We start from the raw sequence: 15764 nt of genomic DNA on the forward strand, positions 1-15764 counted from the left end.
ACTGCACCATCTTGCTTTTCCTCTCCTTGCTCAGGTACTCATTCCTCCTGCCCCTCATGCCAGCAGCGGCACTTGCACAGCCATGCAGCAAGCTGGAGCTGGGCATGGATTTAGCCAAAAATTATCACTTTGGGGGAAGAAAAATCAGGGGAGGTTTGATTTCAGGTGGGTGAGTTCCCTAATCCACATGGTTCACCCATCCTGGTGCTCCTGCAGGGAGACAGTAGAAACCGTTGGCAAGAGGAGCTGGCCCTTCAGCGGCAGTCTGGACTTTAGCACAGATTAAAAAAGCCACGTAACCACAACCTCATTCTCTCTGGCAAAACATGAAAGCAAAGACATTTTCAAATTTTTAGAATACATTAGCGAAAAATGTAACAGCATATAAAGTTCTTTTGAAAAGCAAGCCTTGAGATAACGTTCAAGGTAAAGCAACTATCACCTACCAAGTTTATAAAGCCTATAGCATACAACTACATTACAGAAATACCAAGCTGAATTAAAACGTGGATCTTCCAGAGTTCTTTACAATTTTGCAGACACGCGCGCGCACACACACATGCACACACAAAAGGAAAGCACGCCCACGTCCCGACAAACTAAGGGCAATTTCAGACCACTACATGTGACTTATTTACTACCACCAATAAAATAAGGAAATCTTTAAAACCAAAATAAATTAAAACTGCCAACACCCCTGAAAAATTCAGCCATTCAAAAGGAACTTGCTGCCTAAAAGCAGCCAGGTGTGGATAGAGTGAAGTACTTCTAGTCATAGAGAAGCTTTGATGGACTTCTGGTTCACAACAAAGCCTACATTTACCTTTCAGGAGGAAAATACCTCTTTCTCCACCACAGCTGCAGAAAGACAATCTTTTTATAGTAACACCAGCACAAATCTACCATGTGAAAGAATATGGTAGCCTCAGTGAGCAACAGAAGACAAACATATGTCATGCCTAAAACTGCGCCAACGATCCTAAAAGCATCCTGAATCACTTGTTCCACCAATTCCCCAGTCACCAGGTATGAAGAAATGTAGCAAGAAGAGCCAAATGGAGATTATACACACAGAAATGTATTTTTAACCTCTTTGCTAACACATAGTTACACCTATATGCCTCAACCCTGACCAAGAAGAATCCCGCTCGGAATAAACAGTAGATCATTCTTCATCCTCTCCAAATGACATAGTTTAAGCCTTCAAACTACAAACATTTAAAGCAGTGCTCCGGTTTGCATAAAGATATCAAAGCTATTGGAATGGCAAGAATGCTCATGATCTGGTAGGCTGCCAAAAATCATCTGCTAATATCCTAGACAATAGATGTATTCTGCTAGAATTCATAAGGGAACTTTCTGATCTCTTCCTTGTATCGCTTCTTTTTGGTTGTATACAAAACTGAACTGAAACGATGTAAGAAATTTAATTAAGAGTTTTAAATCCTATACAAATGCTATGGTTTATAAGCATTGCATGCTATTTGAATGTTGGTATTTATATGCTAACAAATACAGTAATTATTTATTACAATTTAACATTTTAAAATACGCATTCTTAATCACTAGCTTGCAAGCCACGTATTCAGAGTTCCTCGTTGCCACTGCAGCAGTTACGTTTGCAGAATTCAGAGCCGCGTAATACAAGAGCACGAAGCTCTACTGCTGCAGTGCCTGAGAGCTCCGACAGTGCCTCAAAAGGACCCTAATTCTCTCAAGCCTTGATAAACAAACAGCATTCAGTGAAATTTTAATACTTTTGGACAACAGCAGGGGGCTTTCTATAAAAATAATTCTTCGTCCCAGAGACAAAAAGATCCTGTGTGTGGTTCCAGCGAGCACTGCGTTCTGGAACGCTCCGGAATGACAGTGGCTGCTCTCCTGAATACAGTCGTAAATACCCAAGTAACGGGATGACGAGGCTGACACCCGACTTCTCACACGAGTGTCACACGCTGACCAGCGCAGCATCAAGACTACCCAGCCTTCAAAGCCCAGTTCCTCCTTCACAGCAATTAAAAGGTCTCTGCATCACAAACCAAGATCGGGGGTTTTTTCCAGCAAACATTATTAAGCAAAAATTCTCTTGTTCTCTCTTGCGCTGTTATCTGATATTTGAACAAATCATTGACACGATGGAGCTGTCATATCCTATCACATCATTCCGTATTTAAAGAATGTTTAATCTGTAAAGCCACACAGTGATTCTGCAAGCGCAGATTGCTTGCAACCAGAATGCTGAACAGAGACTATGTACGTTTAGTGACCACATCAGTGAATTAGATATATTAACACAGCTTCTTAATCCATAACATTAACATTTACAAATTAAATTAACTGTAGGAATTAAATTACATTAAAGAAAAATATTTTAAGCCGGCATTTTCACATGTTTTGCTGTTTTTGTATCCACAGGGTAATAATGTTCATGACACCTTTCAGCAGAATACAGACAGAAGTAATTTTAAGCTCCTGAAAAATAGAAAATGCTAACAAAACCTGGACCAGAGCAGCAGTACCTGGTCTAGATGTTCTAAAAATAAGCTTCTATCTAGGGGGAAAAATTCCTTAGATCAGTCTGTTACTTATTACTCAGCATTTGCTAGTTAAACACTGCACAGCCACTAATTTTAATCTAAGGAAATGAACGCTGTGATCTTTCTCATACAAAAAGTGTTTCAACACCCACAGAAGCAAAACAGGGGAGAGAAGGCTCAAGGCTCAACGTTCTGATTTATGAAGAGAGGACACCGTGAGAGCGAGACAAACAGCACGTCATCTGTCAAAGCTGCCACATTTGCATTTTATATTCGAATATAAAGAAAAAAAAACTTATTTAAATAATCAACGGGTGGACTATACACTGCCAAAAAGAGCAGGACAGCCGGGGACTTACTGCTGAATATCTTACAGAAGAACCATCCTGGAAACTGATCCTCTCCAAATGGAATGATTAATCCTTCACACAAGGCCAGGTACCCACTACCACCATATTTTATTAAAAGCAAATTTTTAACTCAAAGAGAAGCAATCACATTGGGGAAAATGAATACTGAAACCCCCGCAACTGATGTCACGTAGATTTTCCCTATTGATGTCAACCTGTTCAGAGTTTTAAATTATAAATGCAAATATCTTCTTATAAATTTCTGGTAAGAAATACAATCAATGTACAAGCTATCTCTAGCGAGCTATAAATCATCAGTGGTTCTAAAATATTTTAATAATTTTAGCAGCCTCTTACAACTGGTAAACCTCAGTCTATCATAACGAGAAATATTGCTGAAAAGACCAATGCTTTTTGTATGTTGTTTGTGACTTTTTTTTTTTTACATTTCCCCCATTGAAGAGAATAAAAAATGGTTTGCATTGTGTTAGCTCCAGTTATAATTTCCAGCTGTGTCAAAACTTTAACAGCCTAAAAGCAGGAAATCCAAAGAGGAAATTCCATCGTCAGTTCCTGAAGTTTTGTAACTCAAATGTTCTTCCAAAAACTGGATCTTAAAGGAATTTTGGTAGCATTTTCTGTAACCTTACCTGATATCTTCAAGTAGATCACATTCTGCCTGATGCTTGGCCTGAAGTTTTGTCATCTGCTCAACCTGAATGTTTTTTAGCTCTTGTGTAACTTTCACCTACAAAAAAAAAAAAAAAAAAAACCCAAACATAGACCACATATTTTCTGTAGAGGTTACGTCAAATTTCAACAAGAAAAAATAGCAATTCATGTCCTTCATCAATTTTGAAATTGAACATTTCAGTGGAAAATTCAAACACAGAGTTAAGAGTGCAGTTTAACCCCATGCAACAATCATAAAGGCCAATTTCAGTAAGCGCTGTAACCCCAGCAGGTTTACACTGCCCATGGCAGGAATCTCACACTTATGCCCAACCGTCAACAAAAGTGCAATTTCATTCCAAAACCTGGGAAGGAAGCTCGTGTGCAATGAAACAGTTTTGCCTACCAAAAAAGAAAAAGCAAGCCACAGGAGACAAAAATTAAATTACAGTGTACATGTTTAGCACTTCATTGCAAGTCACACAATTCTGAAATTTATCAAACTGTCCAACAATTGTTATCACTTAAAGATAGCTTAAACTTTGAGGTGGTTTTGATTGTGCATGAGGTCAGAAAAGCCTTCTATAAAAGGCTTCAGAAGGCTGGCCTTACGTTTTCAGTATTGGTGTAATTTTTCCTTTGAACCTTGTGATCATGAAGCTAAAATTTCAATACTTTGGGAACCCACTTGATAACTGGCAGGTAGCACCATTGCCACAGGTATCAGGAATTATTTGATTTGGGAGGGGAACCTTGGGGTTGTTTTGTTCTTGTTTTCATAAAAACAAGTGGTCTTGGCATTTAAGCCCTCTAGTGATCACAGGGAATCCATCTATTGGCCTAAATAAAGTGATCACCAGCATATCTGAAGACATTATGCATTCATGAAGACAGAAATGCCAAACAGTTACTGTAATGGGGAAGAGAGATGAAAAATTCAGAGAGGAAGAAGACACAGATCTCCCTCTTCTTCACTAGCCAGGCAAAAAAAAAAAAAAAAATTTCTAGATCTCATCAGCCAGCAAAAGCCTCCTTGATTTTAACTCTGAAAACAATCCCCCAGCAACCAAGCACCTTTTAATCGCAACATTACATAAAGACAAGTTTTTCACATGATAGAGAAAAAATCACTTTAAGCAGAAAGTGTCTATTTTTAACATGAACTTTCAGCATTTTCATTTTTATCTGTATATGAAAAAAAAATCCCTACTTAAAATAAATAAACCCACACAAGATGACCCATGTAATGGAAATAACCTCAAATGAAATAATATAGGCAAAGAATGATACACATGTAACATAAATAAGCTGCCAAATGCAAACTAAAATAGAAATAAGAACTGTTTAACAAAAGCAGAGTCCAGCCGCAAAACAAGAGGTCGAGAGGCAGGAATGAGTCGAGGAAAGATCCTCACTGCAGCTGCCTGCCAGGGCTACTGGGGAGCTCGGGGGATGACAAGGGATTTCTGTTTACGCTCCCTCTCAAGTCTTCCTCCCCTCCCCATCTCTCCTAGTCACTATTATACAGTTCACACAGCAAAGCCCCGCAATCTCCTCTCCTCAGTGAGAAACCTCAACACCACGGTACGAAATCTCAAACATCTACGGCAAGCTACAACAACCAGACTGTAAACGATTACAGCCCAAACCTCCCTTATTGGGCAGCATCGCAAAGAATATGTAACACACACGAATCTCAAACCCACAGAACTCCCTTGCGTGGTGCCTGTGAAGGAGCAGCCTCTCCATCCTGAGACCTGCTTCATCGTCTCTAGCTCCCCCTTTCTCCCCACACACCGGCCATCGCACACAACCCTCAAAATAACTAACCGATAAGTCTCCATGTATCAGCGCTCACACGTAGCTCAAGACCCCACTACACCTCGTCTCCCAGATAACCTGCCTACAAAGACACTCCACACCAGGAGCAGCCTTTTCCCCAAATCTACATTCCTTCTTGCATCTCTTCCCGCACCAGCTCCCCCTAACGCAAAGCACCCCATATTCCCAGGGACCGCATGGACACAAAAAAAGCCTCCCCGCTGCATTTGCAGATTGATCCCATCACACATATGTTGCACATTTTTGGCTGCCCCTTGTTCGCCCACGCTCCTCATACATGCCGGGGTAGCCTGCATCCTTGCATCAACTCCAGACGTGACCTTCTGCTCCAAGACAACCAACCCATTGCTGTTGGTATCAACCCACCGTAGGACCTGAAAGCAGCTGAGCCCCCAAAATACTGCCAGCAGCACCCCACAACCGGTACAGGCTGTCTCAACACCTCCGTGCCACCAAGCCCTCTGCAGTCATTGACCCCCTTCCAGCCCTACCCAGCCATTGCTCTCCTTGATCTGCAGAGCCTCCATGGGTATGGGGGTGACCCAGCCATGGCCACCCCAACACCCACTGACCAAACACCGGCCCCCCCTGCACCCCTTTTCTCGCCAGCCCTTCCCCAAAATCTGTCCTGCTTCCAGAGCTCAGCTCCCACACCTGACCCATCCCACCCCACCACCACACCTGGTCCCCCATGCCCAGCTTCCAGCCCCCCCAAGACATTCCCGCCTTACCGGGCCACCCTCACCAACACCCCACGGCCCCGATTCACCCCAGCACCCCGCTTCCCTCCCAACACTCGCTCCCCCTTTTCTCACCACCTCCAGACTCCACCACTGCACAGCCCCAACCTGCTGCCCCCCTCCCCACTCGCCCCGTACCCCCAGACCCCCTCATCCCTCCCCACAACCCCCCAAGGCCCCACGATCCTACCCCAAACCTACCCCATCCCAGTCACCCCTCCCAGCCCCACTCGCCCACCCCACGCCGATCCCCCCACCCACCTCCTCCACACACAGCCCCAGCCCCCCCCCTCCCCGGGGGACCCCCCTCACCTTCCTCGGCGGGGGCTGCATGGTGCTGCGCTGGGTCTCCACATCAATTCCCTCCCCCCGGCAGCAGGATGCGGCCCCCGCTGCAGGAGGAGGAGAAGGAGGAGGAGAAGAAGAGGAGGAGCGGGCTGCGACCGTCTCCCTCCCGGTTCGGGGCGAGTCCCGGTCGGCGGGAGGAGCAGGGGATGGCGGGGGGGGTGGGGGGGGAGAGGCCGCCTCTTCCTCACGGGCAGCAGCGGCGGGCGGGCGCCCTGAGTGCCGGCCCTGAGGAGCGGGGAGGGAAAGGAGGCGGACGAGGGAAGGCGGGGACGGGGCTGAGGCAAGCGGGGCGGGGGGGAATTAAAAAAAAAAAAAAAGGGAAAAGGAAGAAAAAAAAAAAAAAGAAAAAAAAGGAGGCGGCGGAGCGCGGCTCGGGAGCGCCCCGCTGAGGGGACGCGCGCGCCCCGCCAACGGCCCGCCCCGCCAGCGGCGGAGGCCTCCGAGCCGGCTAGAGCGGCCACCATAGAGAGGCGGGTGAGGCGAGAGAGGCGGAGTGGGCACGCCCCCCCCGCGCCCCGCCCCGCCCTCCCGCCGCGCCGGGTCCCGCTTCGGCCGCTGGGGGGCGCTGGGGGACGGGCGGGGCGGGGAGGGGCGGGGGGTGCAGGAAGGGTGCTGGGGGCTGCACGGTGGGTTGCTGGGGGCTGCACGGTGGGGTGCTGGGGTGCACGGCGGGGTCCTGGTGTGCATAGGGAGTGCACAGGGATGTGCACAGGGAGAATGCAAGGGGTGTGCACGGGGGTTGCAGGGGTGTGCACAGGGACGGTGCTGGGTTGCATAGGGGGTGCACATGGGCGCGCACAGGGACAGTGCAAGGGGTGCACAGGAGATTACAGGGGTGTGTACGGGGTGTGCAGGGGGGTGGGTGCACAGCAAGGGTGCTGTGATGTGCATGGGGGTGCTGGGGTGCATAGGGGTGCACAGGGAGAGTGCAAGGGGTGCACAAGAGGGTGCAGGGGTGTGCACGGGTTGTGCGCAGGGGGGCGCACAGGGAGTGCAAGGGGTGCACGAGAGGGTGCAGGGGTGTGCACGGGGATAACGGGGTGCACAGGGAGGGTGCAGAGTGTACACGGGGTGTGTACAAGGGTGCTCAGGGGTTGCAGTCATGTGCACGGGGGTGCACAAGGAGGGTGCAGGGGTGCGCCTGAGGTGTGCAGGGGGATGCTGGGGTGTGCTCGGTGTGTGCACAGGGAGAGTGTAAAGGGTGCACAAGAGGGTGCAGGGGTGTGCACAGAGCAGGTGCAGAGTGCGCACAAAGGTCCACAGGGGGGTGCTGGAGCGCATAGGGGGTGCACGGGGGGGTGCAGGGGTGTGCACGGGGTGTGCACAGGGGTTGCAGGTGTGCGCACAGCGGGGTGCACAGGGAGAATGTAAGGGGTGTGCACAGGTGTGCGCAGGGGGTGCAGGGGTGTGCACAGGAGGGTGCAGGCCTGTGCACTGGGGGGTGCACAGGAGGACATGGAGGGTGCACAGCAGAGTGCACAATGGGGTACAGGGGCCTGCAAGGAGGGGTGCAGGGATATGCACGGGGTGTGCACAGTGGGGTGCAGGGGTCTGCACAGAGGGTGTAGGCAGCTGTGCACAGGTGAAAGGCTGTGCAAAGGGAGGAGCAGGAGGGTATACAGGGGTGGGGGTGCGCAGAGCAAGGCTTAGGGTGTGCACAGAGGGGTGCAGGAGCGTGCAAAGGGTGCGGGGTATGCACGGCGGGGTGGGCGCACAGGGTGTGCAGGGGTTTTTACAGGGGGATGCCGGGGGGGGGTGCACAGGAGGGTGCAGGGTGTGCACAGGGATTGCAGAGATGCGCGTGGGTGTTACGGGGATGTGCAAAGGGGTGCGGTGTGTGCATGGTGGGGGTGCAGGGGGGTGCATAGAGAGGTGCAGGGTGTGCACAGCAGGGTGCGCAGGGACCCCACAGTGCCGTTGCCCGGGGCCACCGCTGGCACTCTGCATGTTAGCCCAGTCTCCAAGGCATAAGTCCACCACAGGATCCAGCCACACAGATTGGGGCGCAGGACGCAGCCTGTGCTGGCCCCGGAGGTGCTCCCAGAGGAAGAGCAGCCATCACCTTCCCACCAGCGCTTTTCAGGTTGCCCAAGCAAAGCAGGGCAGCAAGAGCCGAACTTGCGCTGGGGTCCAAGTGTATAAGGGACTCTGACCCTCAGGGACAGCGGCTCAGCAGGCCACTGAGGCTGGCACCCAGGTGCCGGTGGCCACCACACGGGGAGCAGAGCAACCCAACACACAACAGCCAACGGCCCTTTTAATCAGAGGAGAATAAAATGAAGCTGAAGCCTTGACCATTGCAGACATCGGTGAGATGCAGGAGAGCCCAGGCGGCAGGAATGATGTCCCCTGCCATGCAACATCATGTTTCACTGGGTGTGAATAAAAAAACCTTGATCAGACATGCTTTCCGCTCTCCCCCCGGTCCCCAGTACTTAGGTTGCTTGGCTTAGCTTATTACATCTGCTGCAATGAAATCTTTGAAATATTAAAGTGCATTTGGATGTTTCCTTTAAGCAAATTACCAGGGCAGTTTGCGGAGCGTAAGGCAATTCTCATAATTGCATTTTCCCAAGTGCTCCAGCGTTGCTGCTGCTCCATCGCTGGCTCCTTTATTATTGATGAACTGCTTTACTCCAGCTCCTAGAAAATGACCCCTTGCCTTTAAAGATGCTTTATCCATCTTTAACGCTTTAAAAAAAACCTAAAATGCAACTTGAATTCTCCTTTATCCTCCAGCTATTAGTTTATTTAGTGTTGCTAATTAGTCTAACTTGTTCTCCCCGAGAAACCACCTCTAAATGAGGAGTGAGACGTGGTGCATCAATGTGAAAATATATTGCATCTCTCTGAGCTGCACGACCTGCAGGCCCTGAAGGTGTTGGTGCAAGACCCTGCCCTGCACCCAGTAGCAAGTTTAAGTGCATACAAATTGTCTCCTACACACCTAACATATAGCTGGGGAAGTGCTTCGGGAGGAGGGAAGCATGGAGCGCAGTCGTTATTTAATCTATACGGTGCAGCTCCTGCATGCAGCATAGTGCTCAAAGCCAGGGCGAGCAAATGCGATGGGATGCAATCATGGGGAATGCAAAGGATGCTTCATTCAAGCAGGAGAGTGGAGAAATGGGTTATAAAAAAGCATTTTGCCAGACTAAGAAAAATTCGCTGGCGCTCTGGAAGTCAGGGCCTGCAGGGGGGGCGGGTTTTTGCAGATAAAGTCTTAAGTCAATGGTGTAACGTGCAGTGATCTGCTTCCCCAGCAATAAAATCATCACGCTGAACCGATGTGAAATGCAGCCTTGATGAGCTCCCTGTGTTTTAACTCACTGACCCCAAAACAAGTCATCCCTGTGCTGGGCCCTGGGGAGGCCCCACCTCGAGTGCTGGGCTCAGGTTTGGGCCCCTCGGGACAAGAAGGGCCTGGAGGGGCTGGAGCGTGTCCAGAGAAGGGCAGCGGGGCTGGGGCAGGGTCTGGAGCACAAGTGTGCTGGGGGGCGGCTGGGGGAGCTGGGGGGGTTTAGCCTGGAGAAGAGGGGGCTGAGGGGAGCCCTTCTCGCTCTCTGCAGCTGCCTGAGAGGGGCTGGAGTGAGGGGGGGGCTGGTCTCTGCTCCCAAGTCACCAGTGACAGGGCGAGAGGGAACGGCCTCAAGCTGCGTCAGGGGAGGTTTAGGTTGGATGTGAGGGAAAATGCCTTCCCTGCCAGAGGGGTCAGGCCCTGGCACAGGCTGCCCAGAGAGGTGGGGGAGTCACCATCCCTGGGGGGGTTCAACCACCGTGTAGCCGTGGGACTTGGGGCCATGGTTTAGGAGGCCTGGGGGTGTTGGGCTGGGGGTTGGCCTTGATGACCCGAGAGGTCTTTCCCAACCTTAATGTGTCTGTGATTCTACAATCCTGCAGAAGTTTTACACCTCACACCTCATTCCTCCAGCCAGCCCGAAGGAACTTCCTCCTAAAATATCCCCAAGTAGCAGCTGTGCACGCAGCCCTTTGCACGCGCAGGTGTAAATCATCCACAGGCTTTTGCATGCAGGACTGAGAAGCGGTTCAGGTACCACGCCTGCAAACAGATGCATCGTCCCCCCTGCTCGTGCATGGCAATAGTTTTTCCACTGTTTGCTTGCTTTCCTCCATCAATAATTGTATTTTATATATTGGCCTGTAGATTCCCTGACCACTGGGGCACTGCAGGTTCAACGTGGGTCCCAGGGGAGTTTTCATCTTCAGTGATAAATCATGATGGAGCTGCCTTTTGTAGCCACCCATAGCACTTCTATGCCTTTAAAATACTGTAATAATCATGGTGGGGCGGGGGGAAGAAGTGAAATAAAGATGATGATCAAAAAATAAATAGTGTAAGTGTCTAAGTACAGTATGTTTTATAAAAAATACTTATTTTTACAGCATTAGTTGAGAACTTGAAGGCAGCTGTGTATCCTCCAAACCCAAATGAGTAGAGATAAGCCCAGCTGAACCTGGACATCACAGCTGAAGCTAATGTGTTTGGGTTTTTTTCTTCCTTATGTTATATATGGCAAGAAACTTCCCAGCCAGATGTTGGAAATGATAATAATTAATCCTCTACCAGGCTGGCTTGGTGGCCCGATCAACCCCCATCTGCTACATCCACCCCCTCCTACAGCTGCACCAGATGTTGCTCGCACATGCTCCAACCTTCCTCCCAGACAGAAAATAACTTCTGGGTTGCAGCAGCTCAACCAACAACAGACCCTTAAAAGCAAAGGGAGCTTCTGCTGCCCATTTGGAGCAGCACACGAAGGTTTGCACGCAGCTAACCGGAGCTTGGTGCTTCTCTGCCCTCCAAAAGGATGGACCCACTGATGGGTTTTTAGAGGTTGGAGCAATTGTAGGGTTAATAGTAACACAGGGAGTATTCAGAGTCCATTGCATCGATGTGTTTGTGCCTAAGGTCTGGGCTAAATTTTAATTTTGATGGTGTTTATTTGCTTTGCATTGGTAGGAGGTAGTTATGGCTGTGTAGCTTGAGGTGGATCAGCCCTTACTATCCACCGAGATAAGGAGAATATTCAGTGCAAGAGGTTTATTAAGGGCTTCGTTCTCCAGGGTCTCCACAAGCAACAAGCATATTCACAATTAAAAAACCCAAACAATAAAATAAACGCAGTCACTGCTACAGAAATAGAGACATTAATGGCAGGAGGTGGGCTGGGTTAGGTGAATAGTCATTGAAGAGGGAGATGCAGCATCACTGAAGAGGGAGATGTGGCATTATTTAAGAGAGGGATTCAGCCAAAGGACTGTTTCTGAAGTGTCCTAAATAGTCATTTGTCTTACTTTTTCACCAAACAAGAAGCACATGAAACATTTCTAATGAAACCTGACGTTTCCATGAAGCTGGGCCGAGCTTTAAGGAGAGATTTACAGCTCCAGGAAAGCGCTGGCGTTGGGTTGCAGCCGGCAAACAGAGCCATTTTGCGTGGGTTTTGCTTCTCCCTTGGTCAGGGATTCTCAAAGGGTGACTCGGGATGCTTAAGGCATGGTGAACAGGTACCTTCAGACATCGTGCTGCGTGCTGAGGCCTCTTAAAAAGCTTTTCAATGGGGAAATGCAGGATTTTGATCGGCTGGTGGCACCCACTACAGTGGTCTGGCTCCTCAAGGGTTAATCTGCCTTGGCAGCTAATGAGCTAGAGGTATCCCAAATGAGACATGAGCAATTCCTCCTCCATCCAGGAGAGAAACACAGCCTGGGACTGATCCTGGCCCAGCAGCTTAGATCCCAGTCCCAAGCTTAAAGCTGCTTCCCTGCTAACTGGGCCCCAGTTCATCCGCATTGCTGGAAAACTGGGAGCTGGAACCAGGAATTAGCTGCTTATTGGCAAGAAGAGGGAAATCTATTAATTGGCTATTGAGATAAAACCCTCCCAGCGATGGGAATGAGCAAATACTCCCCCGGAATTCCTCAGAGCAGTCATGCATCCCTAATTCCCAGAGCGATGCACAGCGCAGCAAGCAAATAAGCAAGGAAACGACCCGAATTACATGCTGGAAGAAGTAAGATATAGCTGTTTTGGTTCAAAAATAGGAAAAATAAATCGTGATCCTCATTGAGATAAGCAAGTCCTGGGGTAGGAACATCTGTTGCTGGTGGGGAAGAGCTTTCCCAAGTCAGAGGGTGACCTGGGAGGTGGTATAGCAGCTCCAGCTGAGCTGGCCGTGGCTTTCCCATCAAATCTTACTGTAAAAATAAGATCCCAAAGGACCTACCTTCCCTCAGGAATCAGCCTGCGCTGCCAGGTCACGCCTGTGTGGGCAGCTCTGCCTGAGCGTTCCTGAGCACGCCTTGGGCGCTTTAATGAAGAAAGTGGCTCCCAAATAACGTGGGATCCAAGGTGAGCAGAAAGGCGTTGTGTATGTCAGTGACAGGAGGTGGGGGAGACCTAAGGAATGATGAAACGATGGTTTTGGGGTACCTATGCTCCATTTGCGGACCTTCGTCTACATAAGCCAAGTGGAGGCTGTGTTCTTCCCCATTCCCACATCTCTTGGCTGTGCAACCCTCCGGCTCATAGAATCATGGACTCACTTAAGCTATAAAAGACCTTTAAGATCATCAAGTCCAACTGCTAACCCAGCACTGCCAAGTCCACCACTAAACCACGTCCCTGAGCACCACATCTAAATGGCTTTTAAATACCCCCCCGGGACGGTGACTCCCCCACCTCTCTGGGCAGCCTGTGCCAGGGCCTGACCCCTCTGGCAGGGAAGGCATTTTCCCTCACACCCAACCTAAACCTCCCCTGACGCAGCCTGAGGCCGTTCCCTCTCGCCCTGTCACTGGTGACTTGGGAGCAGAGACCAGCCCCCCCCTCACTCCAGCCCCTCTCAGGCAGCTGCAGAGAGCGAGAAGGGCTCCCCTCAGCCCCCTCTGCTCCAGGCTAAACCCCCCCAGCCCCCTCAGCCGCCCCCCAGCACACTTGTGCTCCAGACCCTGCCCCAGCCCCGCTGCCCTTCTCTGGACACGCTCCAGCCCCTCAAGGTCTTTCTCAGAGCGGCTCCGTTGTTTGTCACATTGTGTCACATCGTGTCCTTCCATCCATGATGGTCCTTCATCTCAAGGGCGATAAACCTCATCCCCAACTTGCTTTGGGTCCCCAGCGGGGGTGCAGCATCCAGGGCCTGGGCTGGCTCTGGCAACAGCTCTGCTGCCCCGAGAGGTGGCCGATGCCCCATCCCTGGACACATCCCAGGTGAGGCTGGATGGGGCTCTGAGCGACCTGATCAAGCTGAAGATGTCCCTGCTCGTGGCAGGGGGTTGGGGTAGGTGACCTCTAAAGGTCCCTTCCGACCCAAACCCTTCTGTGATTCTATAATAGCTGGGGCCTCGACGCAACAGTGGGAAACCCTGGGGAGACCAAGCTATGGGTGGCCCCCAAGGTCGTCACCCCACATCAGGCCTTGCTCTGCGTCACCTCACCAGGGAGACAACGTGGAAACAGCCGCAGGAGCCGCGCAGGGTTTCCCGGCCGGCACATCCCACAGAGGGAGATAAATAAAACAACCGTGCCCCGAGCGGTTAAGAAAATAATTTGTCAGCCCTGTGGATTTTAATCTTCTGGATTATAATCTTCTGGAATGGTTTTTTGTAAATCTGTCTGTTTGCGAAGTTCATCCCCTCCCCGCAGCCCCTCAGCAGGGACCGAGGTCTCGTGAGGGTGCTCACGACGTTAATACTCCAGTTTGTCCTCGGATGTGCTGGTGGGAATGGGGAGCTGCTTCCCTGGGGTCTAGAGCGGCGCGAGGAAGGGGATGAGATTTTGGGTGAGAGCAGCGTTGAATTGGCTGAGAAAAGCGGGAGCTCAACACAGTGTTGCTAAGCCAGGCAGCGACAGCTTATTTTATTTTATTTTATTTTATTTTATTTTATTTTATTTTATTTTATTTTATTTTATTTTATTTTATTTTATTTTATTTTATTTTATTTTATTTTATTTTATTTTATTTTATTTTATTTTATTTTATTTTATTTTATTTTATTTTACTTTACTTTACTTTATTTTATATTATTTTACTAATTTTTATTTATTTTATTTGTAATTATTTTATTTTTATTTTATTTTATTTTACTTTATTCTATATGAAAGAAAGTACAGAATACAGTCCCAAAGAACTACATAACATCCAGGGAACCCCAACAGAGACAAGACATAACAGTTGGAAACCCCAAGAGCCAAATACCAGCTGATGGTGACAACCCACAGCTGCAAATAGCGGAATATTCCCTCATCTAAATAAAGAGAAATCTGGCCATAAAAGGAAAATTTGGAGATGACCCCCAAGGAATGGAGGGTCACTTGATACCCGTCCTCATGCAGCTCCCTCGACGTACAACGCATCGCTTTCGAGTCAGGCTCCCAAGTGGCCGCTTACCCACGCGCCTCTTTATTCTTCACAGCTGAATTTAATCCCTGAAGGGGTTTAAACCTTTTTAAGTACAAAAAGCTCATGGCAGGGCGAGGAAAACGCTTTGCATTTGAGGACTCTTGGCTGCAAGGATGCGCTTTGGAGCAAAAACCAGCATGTTTTAACCCACGCTACGGGCAGGGTGATTAATGGATTGGGCAGCTCTGGCTGCGAAAGCCTCGGCGGAGGAGCATTTCCACCAGCAAATCCAAGCAGTTGCTGATAAAGCAGATTTTGTCTGCTGAACTGGCAGGAGTTTTCCTGGCAGAAGGATTTGCTCGCCAACGGAAACCGCAGCGGGAGGGGGCTGCCGACGCAGCAGCTGCTGGTCTGCGAGGTCGCCCCTGTCCTGGGGAGGTGATATGGGAACTGCTTTCTCCGGGGAAGCCAGCTTTTTGTATTAAATATTAATATATATTAATATATATAAATATAGATTCATATGTAGTTGTCCTGTGAGGAGCAGGGAGTTGAACTCGATGATCCTTATGGGTCCCTTCCAAATGGAGATATTCTATTATTCTATGACATATTTTTATATTAAATACGAATATATAGGAAACAAAAAGCTTAAGGGCTATGACAGGTAGATAGATAAGAACAAAATAATTTAAAAATGGAAATGAAAAAAATAATGAAAGCATAAAAAAAAGACTAAAGGAACAAAATTATCCTTAATAATTAACAGTGATGTCCTGGGGGATGGCACAGCCCTTCCCTTCCCTGCCAGCGTGGGAGGTGATCTCTCCGAGGAGCAGGTAAAGCCAGAAATTGAGCTTGGGATTACCTGACGGCTGTGGTTTTATTCTAAGTGCTTCTCCCAGGGCTTCA

The 15764-nt window shown here is 49.1% G+C and overlaps 1 protein-coding gene across 2 annotated transcripts in view; it reads right to left on the minus strand.

Moving 5' to 3' along the window:
- Window positions 1-6899, minus strand: part of FCHSD2 (FCH and double SH3 domains 2) — a 167480-nt gene extending 160581 nt beyond the window's left edge. The window contains exons 1-2 of one of the 2 annotated variants that reach the window (XM_064441555.1): window positions 6454-6899; window positions 3538-3635 (exon numbers count right to left, since the gene is read on the minus strand). In XM_064441555.1, the coding sequence (XP_064297625.1) occupies window positions 3538-3635; window positions 6454-6474 (119 nt within the window). In that variant the 5' untranslated portion in view covers window positions 6475-6899. The remainder of the gene's footprint in view (window positions 1-3537; window positions 3636-6453) is intronic. The other variant, XM_064441554.1, reaches the window with a different exon arrangement.
- Window positions 6900-15764: the final 8865 nt, after the last annotated feature.

This window comes from Phalacrocorax carbo, chromosome 1 (assembly GCF_963921805.1).
Source record: "Phalacrocorax carbo chromosome 1, bPhaCar2.1, whole genome shotgun sequence".
Lineage (NCBI taxonomy): Eukaryota > Metazoa > Chordata > Aves > Suliformes > Phalacrocoracidae > Phalacrocorax > Phalacrocorax carbo.